The sequence below is a fragment of the Elgaria multicarinata genome, chromosome 1 (assembly GCF_023053635.1).
Source record: "Elgaria multicarinata webbii isolate HBS135686 ecotype San Diego chromosome 1, rElgMul1.1.pri, whole genome shotgun sequence".
NCBI lineage: Eukaryota > Metazoa > Chordata > Lepidosauria > Squamata > Anguidae > Elgaria > Elgaria multicarinata.
This window is the reverse complement of record NC_086171.1, coordinates 179,537,951-179,553,052: the sequence shown is the minus strand read 5'-3', so window position 1 is coordinate 179,553,052 and position 15,102 is coordinate 179,537,951. Positions and strand designations below refer to the sequence as shown.

General features: G+C 38.5%; 1 protein-coding gene across 2 annotated transcripts in view; it reads right to left on the bottom strand.

Annotated features, from left to right (window-relative positions):
• KDM5B (lysine demethylase 5B) overlaps positions 1-15,102 on the bottom strand; it is a 67,771-nt gene that overhangs the window by 27,220 nt on the left and 25,449 nt on the right. For both annotated transcript variants that reach the window (XM_063144427.1, XM_063144423.1), the window contains exons 6-13: positions 12,930-13,064; positions 10,579-10,675; positions 9,519-9,631; positions 8,266-8,424; positions 7,420-7,539; positions 4,732-4,890; positions 1,006-1,187; positions 471-633 (exon numbers count right to left, since the gene is read on the bottom strand). In XM_063144427.1, coding sequence (XP_063000497.1) covers positions 471-633; positions 1,006-1,187; positions 4,732-4,890; positions 7,420-7,539; positions 8,266-8,424; positions 9,519-9,631; positions 10,579-10,675; positions 12,930-13,064 — 1,128 coding nt within the window. The remainder of the gene's footprint in view (positions 1-470; positions 634-1,005; positions 1,188-4,731; positions 4,891-7,419; positions 7,540-8,265; positions 8,425-9,518; positions 9,632-10,578; positions 10,676-12,929; positions 13,065-15,102) is intronic.

Genomic DNA, 15,102 nt, shown 5'->3' with positions numbered 1-15,102 from the left:
ATGCGCAAATCAGTTCAATTAGTATCCTTCCTCTTTCCATTTAGATCTTTCATTCTGATGTGGTATTTTCACAGGACCTTTTTCAAAGCATTGAGGGGAAAAACTGTTATATCAAAATCAGCCCTACAGTCATAGGATTTTTCCATAGTAATTATGATTTGCACAAGAGGCAAGCCATGTGCAACAGAGAGATCTGCAATCCTTCACTATGGTTTTAGGCCCATTTCTTACAGAGAAATAGTTGCTCAGAACAGCCAATCAACAGACGGATTAGTTTTGCTTATTTTCAAATCAATTGAGTCCTTAAGAAGCAACGACAACATGACCCTTTGGACCACACCATTTAAACACTGCAACTATTGCTGTGAGCAAAAACAGTTAGAATATTGCCAGGTGATACAAAAGAAAAGCTTAAAGTGTGAATCTTGCACTAAAAGGGGGAGAGTGAAAACAAAAGCTCAACGACATACAGGCACACCATGAGACATTAATGTATTGGGATTCATAATTGTAACCAGCTGATGTAAAAGGTCTGGCTGAGATTCAAATAGCTCAGGAGCCAGCTTCTTCATGACATCTTCCAGTTGTTCTGCTGCATATCCTGGGGCTCCATACCATGTTTTAGGCTCCCCCCTAGGAACATAAAAAAACACACACAATATAAACCAGAATTAAAAACAACAACCAATCATTGTAGACTTTGGATTCACCATTAAGTGTTCAAGGGAGAAACAAGCGAACTGCATGCAGAAATGCAAAGACAATTACAGCTAATGTTGAAAGGAAATATTATAATTCAGTCCAACCTTCCCCAAACTGGTGACATCCAGATGTTTTGGACTAAAATTCCCAACATGCCTGACCATTTGCCCTGCTTGCTGATGAGAGATGAAGTCCAAAGCATCTGAAGGGCACTAGGTTATGGAAGGCTGATTTACTCTTGACTGCCCAGTTTGCACACACAGAAACTTGTGTATCTATAAGCTTGGTTCTCTATAAACTCACCAGTGCAGATAGTTAATAGAATAGCTCCAGTGATCTTCAATGTGCCAGCAAAATGAGGAAAAGCACATCCCTACATACAGCCAGGGCAACTTCATTCCACATATATCTGCAGTGATGTGAGCAAGTACAGACTGTTCCATCACAGGCATATTGTTCAAATTCCATCCACTATCAAGATACTCCTAAAAAGAAAACAAGAAGTTGGATCCACACGTCTAAAATAAATAGACCAAGTGAAAAAGACAGCAGAGTTCTCTATTTCATAAGAACGTTTTTCTAGTTTGAAAACTATATAAAATACTATAGAATATTGATGTGTATCCCTCTCCCAAGTTCAAATGGTTCTTTAACGCTATTTAGGTATTTTCTTACCAAACACTTTGTACAAAAGTCCTTGTACAAAAGTGTTACTGATTGCATGGGCTGCTTCCACACTAGGATTTCATAGCATTCTTAAGACATCATTAATTAAAATGATGGTTCCATATTGCAATTAATAATGCCTTTTGCCTCCATTAACATCCAGCAATGCTCAGCCACAGGGAGAAGGGAGATGCCAGAGAGTTAATTCTTCCTTCCCAACATCCTTGTTACACTGAAACTTTGCAAATTAGTGCAAATTTAAAACTGGGTGTTTTAAATTTGTAATTTTGCATTGCTGCTGTTTTTATCTGGTTGATCTTTTATATTGTATTTTATATTATGGTTTTATACTGTTGTTTTATACTTTGAATGTTTTTAATTTTTGTTAACCGCCAGAGAGCTCCGGCTATTGGGCAGTATAGAAATGTAATAAATAAATAAATAAATGTCTCATTATTTTGCAAAATTCTGTGAGGCTCAGTACAAGTGAAGGGGATTCCTCCTTCCACCTTCTCTGACTTGGGTGGAGCTAGGAGGTCCTGCTGTTTTCCAGGGCTGTGAAGGGAAAATCTTCCTCTTTTGCATTGGGTCATGCTGGAAAGCAACAGGATCTCATTGCTTTCAAAGCTTTGCAACTTCACATAACTCAGAGAAAAGGAGGGGGGGAATCGAGCTCACTGCAGAAAGTGAGACATTTTGCTGTTTTGCAAAAAAAAAAAACCCACTGAGTACAACATGAAACCTGTTCCCCTGCCCCTTCATTTGGATCCTAATAAAAAAAAAGTATTGATTGCAGTACTTGCATTTTAGCACAACAAGGAAGTGGAGAGAACCATGGAGAAAGTGACAGGACTGTAGTGCTAAGATGATCTACACCAGCCAAGGTTGCACTTCTCTTTTGGTTTGGTTTTGACAGTTGATCTCAATTATTTATATCAGATATAATATTCTTGGCTCATCTATTTTACCAGTTACAATGGACAGAAAGTGCCGGGGATAAGTAAGTTGTGGTGGTTGCTTTGCACCTCTCTGAATTCCTCCTTGAGAGGGGATAGTGTTGACCTCTTTAAAGGAGGCACTGGGTGGGTTCGGACGTGAATTTAATTCATGATTACTTAAATAAGCTACGCACAGTAGCTTATTTTTTAAAATAGTTCACAATGCCCCACCACACAAACGGGATAATAAGCAACTGTTTGTATCTTATTAAGCTACTGTGTGTGATCTGACTTATCGTCCCACTGTAGTCCTCCCGTCCAAGTGCGCTGGTATCCCATCTTCCCTTGCGGTGTTTAAGCCCATTTAAGTCTCCTGCCCAAAATGCACAATAGCTCATTTAAGCTATTGTGAGTACCGCAATAGTACTCATTCGCTAAAGCGCGGTTCCACCTTTAATCCATAGGCAGTACTGCAGTACCTGGTTTAAGCTGTCCCCAATGCCACCTTAGCGCTCTTTCACTCATTCACTAAAGCGCAGTTGCACATTTAACACATACACACAATCGCAGTAGCCAATTTCAGCTGTTTCCAAAAAACCAGTAGCACTATTCCCATTACCCAGAGAACGCCTTGGAAGAAAAGAGTGGCGCAGCAATCTGAAACACTCTTGCTATGCAACTCTATAGACAAGCAAATTTGCCCATGGTGCCCGACAGATAGCACAATAACCATGCTGTGTTACTGCAAATTGTGGGTTATCAGAGTGGGTTTTTTAGGGCAAATAAGCCATTGTGGATTAAAAAATTCCTGACAGACAACACGATAATCCATAATAGGTTAAATAAACCATCACAGTTTATTTAACCCATCATAGGTTATCATGTCATCCAAAACCAGTCAGTAATTAGGGCACTCCTGGAGAAGCCTAACCTGAATCTGGAAGATATTAACAACTATAGACCAGTTGCCAACATCCCCTTCTTGGGCATGGTGCTTGAGGGGTGGTTGCTGGCCAGCTCCAGACACTCTTGGAAGAAACTGATTTATTAGATCCATTTTAAATGGGTCTTCATGCCTGGTTTTGGAAAAGAAATGGCTTTGGTAATCCTGTGGGATGACCTTTGTCAAAAGACAGGTAGGTGAATGCAACCCTGTTCACTCTCTTGGATCTCTCAGAATTGACAATGGTATCCTTCTGAATAGTCTGTCTGTGTTAGAGGTACTGTGTTGTGGTGGTTCTTTTCTTACTTGGAAAGCTGATTCTATTGCTCTGCCCTCAGCAGTTATGCTATCGAATTTTACAGGGCTCTATTTTATCCCTCATGCCATTTAACATCTACATGCAATTGCTAGGGGTGATCATCTGGAGATATGGATTGAGCTACCACCAATATGCAGATGATACCCAGTGCTATCTCTCCTTTTCATCTAATCCAGATGAGGCAGTAGGTGTTCTAAATCAGTGCCTAGGTGCAGTAATGGACTGGATGAGACCTAATAAACTGAGACTCAATTCAAATTAGAGAGAGGTATTGTTAGTGGGTACTTTGCCTAGCGGAGCATTATTTAACCTTTTGGGGGATCAGGTTCCTAGTTCAAGGGTACTGTTGGATTCAGCATTAACATTTGGTGACATGGAGCACCTTTATCAGCATTAGCTTATATATCAATGATGACCCTATCTGGACAAAGACAGCCTAGCCACAGTTATTTATACTTTGGTAACCTCTCATTTGGATTACTGCAATGCATTATATATATACGCAGGACTGCATTAGAAAATGGTCCAGAAACTTCAGAAAGTCCAAAATACGGCAGCAAGATTATTAACAGGGACTGACTGATATGATTATATTATGCAAGTGCTCTGTTATCTGCATTCCTTCTAGGCCCGTTTCTGAGCACAATTTGAAGTGCTGGTATTAACCTTTAAAGCCTTAAACGCTTGGGGCCAGGTTAGCTGAAGGACGGTCTCCTCCCATATATACCTGCCCAGATGCTAAGATCACCTTCAGAGGCTCTTCTCTGGGTATCCCTACCAATAAGGTGAAGTGGGTGGTTACTAAAGAGGGGGCCTTTTCAGTGATGGCACCATAGTTGTTGAATTCCCTCCCTGAAGAGGTTTGCCTGGCACCAACATTGTGGTCTTTCCAGCGCCAGGCTTTTCATTTTTAGTGTCTTACATTTACGTTTTAGTGTCTTACATTTGGGGCAATTACTGTTGCTAGTTTTTATTTTCTAAGGGCATGGCAACGTGCTTTCCTCACTTCTCTCTTCGAATCAAAAAGATCATCATTTGGGGGCTGAAACACTATAGCTTGTTTCTCATAAGCAGAAAATAACCAAAGGACCAGCCATAGCTGCCAATTTCTTGTTATTTATACATATCTCTAAACAACCTACATTCTAAGGATCAAATCTTACCTCTTCTTCTGGTCTTAGTTTAATTTTCCCACCTCTCACAGGAAACCCACTGCCAAACTCCTTTGAAGCAATGTCAGCACCATATTCCACGGTGACATCCTCTTCAATTGTGCTAACAAGACGCCAGAACTCTTTCTCAACCAGTTCTGTAGGAACCATCTGAACAAGAGGCAGAGCAAATATTACTCACCAACAAAGATATGAATGAACACAAAAATACAATGTCAACATGTTTACGAATACAAAAGGAGCCAAATGAAAAGTAAGGAGATGGCAGAGATGTGTTATGGTCCATGCCAGAGAAAGCAGAATCCCATCCAACAAAGTTGGTTATGACCTATAAAGCCCTATATGGTTCGGGTCCGGGTTATTTGAAAGACCGTATTCTCCCTTAAGAGCCTGCCCGTGCTTTAAGATCTTCTGGAGAAGCCCTTCTTTCAGCCCCACCATCTTCACAGGCACACTTGGTGGGAACATGGGAGAGGGCCTTCTCGGTGGCTGCTCCCGTGCTTTGGAACTCTCTTCCCAGGGAAGCTAGACTGGCTTCCTCCTTGATGGGCTTTCGGAAGCAGGCTAAAACTTGTTTGTTCCAGCAGGCCTTTGGAGAGGAATTTAGTCCTCCATCTATGTTAATGACTTATAATTTTGTTGTGCATTTTAAACTTTTTTTTACATTTCTTTTCGTATGTTTTAAAATGTGTGTTTTAAACTTTGTAAGACTGCCTTGAGACCCAGTATTGGGCAAAAGGCGGGATAATTAATAATAATAATAATAATAATAATAATAATAATAATAATAATAATAATAATCAGGATATAAGCTCTCTCTGGGGACAACCAGACGTTGCCCTGGACAGCCTGTGTATTAAAATATGAGCTGTGCTGAATTCTTTTGAAACACCAGGGTGGAAGTACTAATACTACAAGTAGTAGTTATTATTATTATTATAGTTATTTGTATCCCACCCTTTTCCCAATACTGGGAGTCAAGGTGGCTTTACAAAATCAGTACTTTTTGTAGTTACAAAAAGTACTTGGAAAATGGCAGGTACCACATAAAATGGTACGATGGTCCAACACGCCCTGAAAATCTTGCAACGGCCACAGAAGAGGACAGTGAAAAAGGAGATGAGGAAAGTGATGTTGACAGTGATGATAGCAGTTCCAATGAAAGTGAAGAGGACATCTGATGAAATTTATTTGTTAACCCTTCTCACAGAACATAGTTTTTATTTTGTAAATTGTAAATTTTTGCTGAAGATTTTAAAAACATTGGTTGAAAACAATTCAACTTAATAAATTCTCTTTTTAAATATTTAATCATACTCATCCTGTTTGAAATTTTGTAAAAAACATTTGAACATGTTCAACTGTAAAAATCATGGTTGAACATGTTCAAAATGATCTGTGCATCAGATCGAGAGATATTTAGGGTGGATGCTTTTGAAATGAAAGCCCTGTACGATAAACTGTAAAATCATACAATCCTGAGAAAGGGGATGTATAACGAGATATCACTTATAATTCTGTTAAGTGTTGGGGTAAACCCCATGTTATTATACATTTTCTTAATCCTCTTTAAAAAATGCAATTTTTTTGTTATTGAGTATTCTTGCAAAAGTCGTATAGTTTTTGAGTAAATCATGGTTAAACGTCACACATAACCAATGTGAACACTGATTTTATACGTTCAAATGACATTATCTCCAAAACTAATGGAGTTAACAAAAATGTGTAATTACAAAAAATATTTGTCATTAAATTTGAAACATTTCAGGGGGAAAAAATCATCTCTGTAACATAAACAGGTGAAAAGTTATGCATATTCAAATGTGGCAACTACATAAAAGCGTGGCAGCCATGTTGATGATGTCATTACACAGCCCCCACCACTGGAATTTTGTAAGACTCACTTTTCTGAGACACTTATGTCATATATAAACAAAAAATATTCACTAAGCTTTTGCACTCTTTGGGTAAATAAAACCTTCCTGGCTCTTGAACTATACTGTCTCTCACCCAGGAGCAGTGAGTTCTGATCTCTTGGCCCCAGCAACAACAAAAGCTGAGAAGAAGATGCCATTCTGTGTTTTGGTTTTAAATCATCCCATTGCCCCCACCCTCCCCATTTTATAGGAATGCGGTAGAAGCCATATTGCCATCATTATCTTGCTTAAGATTGCAGTCCTATATATGTGTCCTCTGAGTAAGTCTCACGGAGTTCAGTGGAACTGACTTCCAGGTAAATGAGTACAGGATTTCACTTTGATACACTTTCCCCCTTGTTTGTTTGTTTTCTTTGTTTTGTTTTCTCCCCTTACTGACTTATAATTTTGTTGTGTATTTTAATTTTTATTATTATTATTATTATTATTATTATTATTATTATTATTATTATTATTTTACATTTCTTTTCCTATGTTTTAAAATGTATGTTTTAAACTTTGTAATACCGCCTTGAGGCCCAGTACTGGGCAAAAGGCAGGATACTAATAATAATAATAATAATAATAATAATAATAATAATAATAATAATACATTACCTAATCAATATTATCTAGTTTATAACTAAGGAGTTCTCTATTTTTGTTTTCCTACATACCAATACCGAGCTTTTCCCTGAATGTGTATTTTAATAAACCTTATAAAGAAACCCAAGTTACAGACTCATTTAAAATATAAGCTTACATGCACTGGCATATTAAAATAATCTGACTTGAAGGCGTCTGCCATTTCTCCAAATGTGCGAAGCGTGTAGTCTCGGGCTGCCTGTTCAAAGCCAAATGCTTCTTGTGGTTTATTACACTCCTACACAATTAAAAGATAACAATGAATTAACAGAGAAAAAATACTGTATGCAAAGTAAGTACTTTCCAAACATATGACAAAAGTGTGCTTTATGAAGATAGATAAGCAGGGTCTCAATTTTACAGTACAGCCATAGGAACTGCAGATTATGGCACATAGGTAAAAAAGGAGTAGAAGTATGGCTGGTGCTGCAATGGGCCCTGCTCTTATGCTCTCCTGCAAAGCTCTACCACCTTCTTCCCTAAATGAATGCAATCTGTTGGGGAAGAATGCTCACTGGCAATTCTGAGGACATGGGGCTGCCAGTGGCAGTTTTATCATCAACCCTTGATCATCCTGTGTAAACCGCACAGAGCGCTTCGGCTATGGGGCAGTATACAAATGTAATAAATCATCATCATGGGGCTCAATCACTCACAGTTAATGATCCAAGCAGGAAGTCCCCATGGCTCATATATAAATAACAGAGTAACTAGGTGAGCCAGACATGAAGAATATAGTAGCAGTGGTCAGGCTGACTCCCACAATAGTGAGGAAGATGCCCCAATAAAGCTGAGGTTTGGGTAGGATAAGGGGGAGGAGGCATAGACAATGACCTCCAGGGTAGGGGAGTCAATCAGAGAAAAACAAACTTCTGCTTAATATATGATTAGTTTATTTCAGGTGCTGATATTTTATATTTGTGAGGCCTGAGAAAGTAACATTTCACCCACATTTTCTTATTACCTGAGCTAGGCATTGGGGGCATCTCCAGTCCCCCTTGGGAACATCATGAAGAGGTGGTATTAAGCAAAAGGTATGGTAACTGTCATCACAGCCATCACATAGAAGCAGACGGTCCTCATCATTACCACTGCCACATAAGAGACACACATACAAATCCACCTGTAAAAATAAATTGTCGGTAGAAAATAACACTGGTCCCATTATCTTGTTTATTTCTATTGCATCGTTCACAGTAAAGATATGCAAGCATCTCATATTTATGCTTAAACACAACTTCTTTGTTCTCAAATATGAGCATATATGAATGCCTCAAGATACTTAGGACGCAATCTTATGCATGTTTAGGCAGAAAAAAATAAAGAAGTCCTACAACTCCCAGCATGGCCCAGTTATTTAGTGATAACATTCTATGAATACATTGATGAAAGAACTAAAAGCTGGTAAGCCACCATCAGAATGACCATTTTCCCTTCTTTTTTACCTAGTTATCCCATACTTCTATAAAGAAGAACAAGAGGTACATGAGTTGTTCCGTTTTATTAACTCATTTGTGGCTGGTAGAAAGATCTATGCAGTCAAACATTCTCTTCTAGAATATGTAAATAAAAAAGATCCACTCAACAAGAATAGTAAAGGCTAATCTTTCAGAAAAATAAGCTTTCACATCAAGTAGCAAAACGAAGCCTCTGACACAGACCTCAAATGGAATTTGAAATAGCTCTACTGGACAACTGAGAGCCAAGACTGAGATATCATTCTAAATGAATGAGGTAGCACTCAAATGTTTTTAAAAACAATAATAACCAAAGCAAATGTCCTACAATCAAGCTTTTATAATTTAACACTTAATATATTTTCTATACTAATTAAGAATTTTAAAAAGTGTGGTGTCACTATGGCTGCATTCAGACAACACAATAGTCAACGGTGGGATAATAATCAACTCGAAAGTTGTTTATCTAGGGAGTACTCCCCACACAACATGAGAGTAATCAACCATAGGGTAGATTAGGATCAGCGTTAAATTGACTATTAGTCCATGCTGAGTTGACTCACTCATCCCCCACCCTCTCTCCCCCCTCAGTCCTCCTGCTAGTATTCCATCAGCCACTGCTGCCAAAAATCTATCCTACCAGCTATTTAAACCACCATTGGTTATCGTGTTGTCTGAACCCGGTCTATGTTTCACATCATAAATCTGAGGAATTATTTTTCCGCTAAGGGCATTAAGAACCACAAATAAGAGTACTCACTGCATTAAAGCTTTTCTTAGAACGTCCCTTTGGTTTTTCTCTATCTATTTCCCAAACAGGTTGCTTTTTTTCAACAGTTTCCCGTTTCACTACGCTTTGAGATTCTTTATTATCTGATAAAGCAAAATACATTTAGTTAATATTACTCTAAAGGCTTTGAGACAAAATAGGAATAAGAAAAGGATTTTAATAGGACTGTCAACCAATTAAAGAAATCTTCATTGGGTAAATTGTGTGAGTTTTAATTGATCAATTAGAGCTGCATGAATTCGCAAGTAAGTCACAGAATCATAGAGTTGGAAGGGGCCTATAAGGCCATCAAGAATCCACCCTAAAGCATACCTGACATTTGGGTGGAGCTGAAACCCGATATGAATGTACATTCACATGTGCAATAGGCATCTGCTCCAGTGGGTCCCCCAATCCTCTGGAGTAGATTTTGAGGGTGTACAGGGTGCAGCTCATTTTAGCCAGGGTGGGCTGTAGTGCATGCCTGGCAGTTTTTGAGTATTTAAGCCATAGCTAGTCATGTTGTCCATACTTGGGCAGTGGGGAAACAGGCCATGAATTATGCATAACCCCACCGCCTGGGTTTGGACAACACAACGAGCCAAGGCTTAAATATTCCAAATGACTGCCTACACACACCAGAGCCCACCGTGACTTAAATAAGGTGACTTATTTGATGGTGTGAACTGGCCCAATATCTTAGAAGAGGCATTCCTCCTGTATGAAAGAGAAGTGTGTGTGTGTCTTTTAAGATGGTACCGATTACCTACGTACAAGTGCTTTCTCCAAAAACCATTTTAGAAAAACAACAGTATGAACTGAGTAATTTCTCTTGTTGTAAGTAAAGGTGCATCAACTTTTTAAAACATAAAATTCAAAGCATTGTTTTTTAAAAAAGTTTTAAAGCCACCACAATTTTGTCAAATACTACATCTGAATAAATACTGGTCAATTTACACAGCTATGCCAACCTACAATTTAGTCCTTAAGGTGAAATTATATAAATAAAATATGAAATTTCTGTTACTATGTTTTCTGTTAAAATACTTACCACTGTCAGGCTTTGCAGGGGTATTCCCCATTCTTCGTCTCAAGTTGTGAGTTTTGGTTTCTGTAGTTTCCTCTGAATCGGTTTTAATATTAGTAGCCTTGAAGGGAAAATTATGCTTAACATTAATTTCTTTTAACCTTTTGTTCATCACTGAATTACTGGTCATGAGCTAATTCTATACAACAACGGAAACTTCTAGCCAGTACAAAGTGGGATATTTTATTTATTTACATTCTTTTATTTATTTACAAAAAATTCTATACAGCTCTAGATCTAATAAAATATCTGAGCAGTAAACAATAAAAAAGAAAATAATAACAACAATACAGAATTAAAACAATTACAGTACAACAGATTTACGACAATAGTAAGGTTAATCCACAAAATAAGGAAATGGTGGTTTTGTCTCCTTTCTCAGCTGATAGCATTTGATGTCCTCTTATAGAAGCAGCAATACTGACAATGTCAGGGCACGGCATTGAAATATCCCACAGTTCTGATTTAGCATTTCATTGCTAAGCAAGAATACAAAGAAATTCCCATTCATGGACCTTTTGTTCCCAGTTAAAAGTAGGCAGGAGGTCCATGTGCTGATGCCATTCATGCCCAGCTCTTTTTATGCGCCCCATGCACCCAAGTCAAAGTGACAGCAACTCACATTATCTGAACTAATAGTGTATTCTAGAATATTTAGGGAACATAGATTTAACTATTCCAAGATGTGTGTTTGCACATTATCAAAATTGTGAGAAACAAATTCAGACAAATGGAAAATCAGCTTTGGTGGGTTAACAACTAGTCAGAATGTTTCAGGGCTGCTACATTTGGTCTAAGATATCTGAACTCAAATCTCTGCTCAGCACTGATCATGCTAGAGGAAGTCAAAAGAAAGTTACGTTGTTGGCCTCTGGTTCTTAAGGAGTCTTAAGCAGATATAACTTTTTCTGGCTGGTACTCTGAATGATATCTGGCATCACCATTTTTCAGCAAAGCAGAACTAAAGAACGAGTTTGAACATAACAAGAAGCCACCATGTCAGAATTTCCCCACAGGGCTTTTCATTGTGACGGTGGCCACCATTTTGAATATTTGAGCCATGGTGAAGCTTGCGCTGTAGCTTGCCATTATATGTGAACCCGGGAAAAGTGAATTGTTGGGGTGGTTGATAAACTACCTACAATCACATGGGTTTGGGTGGCTTATCAACAATCCCAACCACCCATGCGGCATTTGCACATCACGACAAGCTACAGCACATACACAGCTGCCATGGTTTGAATGTTCAAAATGGCGGGCACCCCAGCAACAGGGAAATTCTACGGTAGCTTCTCTTTACATGTGAAGCGGGCCAATGTCCTATTTTACTGAGTTGTGTAGATGTTTGTGGTAAGAGTTTTTTTAAGTACTACACATACTCGAAATTACTAATATTTAAGATGTCAGTAGCTTCCCAAATTATGAGGAAATACAAGTGAAACCAGAACCTGGTTTAAAATCTTGGTTAAACGGGAACCCTAATTCTCCTAACTCTGAGTTAACATAACTGCCAATACTTTACTATGATTGAGGCAGGAAGATTCACTCCCACAAAGGAAGACAGTGGTGAAAAATGTGTGATACTGTAGACCAACATTCTCCAGCCTGGTGTCTGTGGAGATCATTGATAATTCCGGGACCCAGCACAGAAATAACAACTTTATTGGGCAGATGTGTTGTTTGCTTGCCTGCTTGCTTGTTCTACACTGATATGCACAGAGGCAGGAGAAGTTCCCTAGAGCAACCTTCCCCAACTTGGTTCCCTCCAGATGTGTTGGACTACAACTCCCAGCATCCCCACGCAGCATCAGTAGGGGATGGCTGCCCTAGAGACTTGACATGGAACATATGCTACACCCTCCAGACATTGCGGATGATGATTCCCATCATCCCTGACCATTGACTATGCTGGCTGGGGATGATGTACGTTGTCCAAAACATCTGTTGTGCACCTGGTTCAGAAAGGCTGCTGTAGCCCATTTATCATTTTTTAACCACAGTATAAAATTGTGAGTATGTCACTGTATAGCCACAGTCTTCAACCTAAGAGATCATGTGTGGTTTTATCCTGGCTGGGCTTTTTGTATTGTATTTTGTAAATGTGTTTTTAGACTGTTGGTTGTTTTATTATGCTTTTCATGGTTTTAATTTTTGTGCACCACCCAGAGAGCTTCAGCTACTGGGCGGTATAAAAATGAAATAAATAAATAAAATGTGAAAATATTGTAACCGCTTTAATCTCTGGCAAGGGAAGGAACTTCTGTGGGTTTGAATTATAATCTCCTCAGAATCAACAAACGAAAAGTCAATCTTACCTCTGCTCTCATGCGTTTTGCTCGACGTGCAGGTGGACAAGTTTCAGATGGTGGAACAGACTGTCTTTGAGGAATATCGTGGGGTTTATATTCCTTGTCCTTTGTACCACTCGTAATATCGGGCTTCTGAAAACACTAAAAACGCAAGCAAAAGTGAATTGTTCCTTTATATTTCCTAACAAGAATACATCTTACACAACATATACATAATGTATTTTTAGTCGCTGAAAGAAAATGCATACATGATTATGTTCACTATAAATATATAGTGGAATGACCAGCTGTACATCCTGCTGGCACAAGGGGATGGGGAAGCAACTTTTACCAATTTCCCCCTCACCCTGCCAGCCACTTGCACTCTCCAAAAGTCTGCTCCAGAGGGTTTCCCAACCCACATAGCACATATTTGAACAGGGCAAGTGGCTGCAGGGGATGATGGGGGAGAAATCAGGAAGAGTCAGGTCCGTCCCCCCACTTTCCACTAGAGGGAGCGAAGTCTGGTTCCAATCCAATGCTATTCATAACTGATTCAATAATGGAAAAATTATCTGAAAATAAATTAAATACAATTAATATTTTATAGTTGATCTGCTTTAAATAGTTTTCCAATTGTAGCTGAAAAGAGAAATCCTAAGTATTCTGGATTCAGACAATCTGGAAGTTTTCCTGCAAACTTGACAAAACCATGTTTGTTATTGTCAAGTGTATTCTGAAATTGAATCAGTACGCCACTGATTGAGCCCTTTGTACCTATGAACTTGTTTGGATGACAAATGACCCAAATGACATTTTAATTTGTTTAAAGAGAGCCATATACATTGAGCAGGGATTTGAAACTGAATCTCCAGATAATTTTGAAGATAAAAACAGTTGCAATAGTGCAATCCTAAGCATATTTACTTAGAAGTAAGTCCCAGTGAGCCCAATATAGATGTATTAAGGACTGCCATTTAAATAACAAAAGTTCAAAAAACTTGGTATTAATACCCAAAACTTCTAAATATAGTGTTAGCTCTAGAAAGAGAGAAGTATGATGCTCTTAAATACAAGTAAACGCATACGTTATCCAATTCCTGATCATTTACAAGCAGAGAAAGTTACTTTTTCAAGTATCATTGATGGTGGTAAAACTTTCTTTTCAGTTAGCTCCACTTAACAATTTTTCAGTACAATTCTGATGTGGAAATAACTCTGAATCAACCCCCAGACTCCCCCACACCAACAACATAACCCCTTAACTTGATCTCAACACACAAATGCATACTTAGTTTCTATCTCTCTTGCCCGGCTTCACCCGTTCTCTTTGGCTGCCCCGTTTGCTTGGAATGTTCTTCCAGAGCATCTATGAACTACGAGTTCCATCTTAGGTTTTAAAACGCGTTTGAAAACTCATGTTTTCCATAGCTTTTGGTATTTTAGTCTGATTTACTGTTCTCATTGCTATGATTATTCCTTTATTTCTGTTTTGTGTAACCCCTTCCCCCCTTCATATGTTTTAATGTGATTTTAGACTGTAAGCCTCTAGGCAGGGTATTGCTGTTTTATTTATATATTCTGTACAACAGCAAGTACATTGTTGGTGCTATATTATTAATAATAATAATAATAATAATAATAATAATAATAATAATAGCTCGCATCATTCTATGAATAATAATGAACTCATTCACTTGAGGGTGGATACTTGTGTAGCCAAAATGGCACCATCTGCACACAAAGGGAAGTATTAACAGGCTTGGGGAGACTCAAAGTTTGCAAAATTACCTTTTCTTTTTAAAAAAAGATCCCTAAGGGAGCAAAACAACAACAACAGCTTAATGAGGAGTGAACATGCATAGGATGACCATGGAATGCTGACTAACTAGAAGGGGAGACATGAATGGGGTATCCTGAAAGAAAGTATGGCTGGTTGGAATCTTGAACAGGAGTACTTCATGCTGCAACATTTTGTTGCAGGTTCCATTTGTTAAACCAGTGGGGGGAAATAAACAGGCTGCAAACTTTTGATGCTTCCAGAGGAGACTTTTTTGTTACCATCATCCTGCCTCATTCACAGAAGTTTACCGGGGGTGGGGGTGGTTCAACTATATCTCTTGCCTTGTGTTTTCTTATCACTTCTTTCATCTTTCCTCTTAACAAAGAAAATCTGCATCTCTGATTGCTACCACGAGGA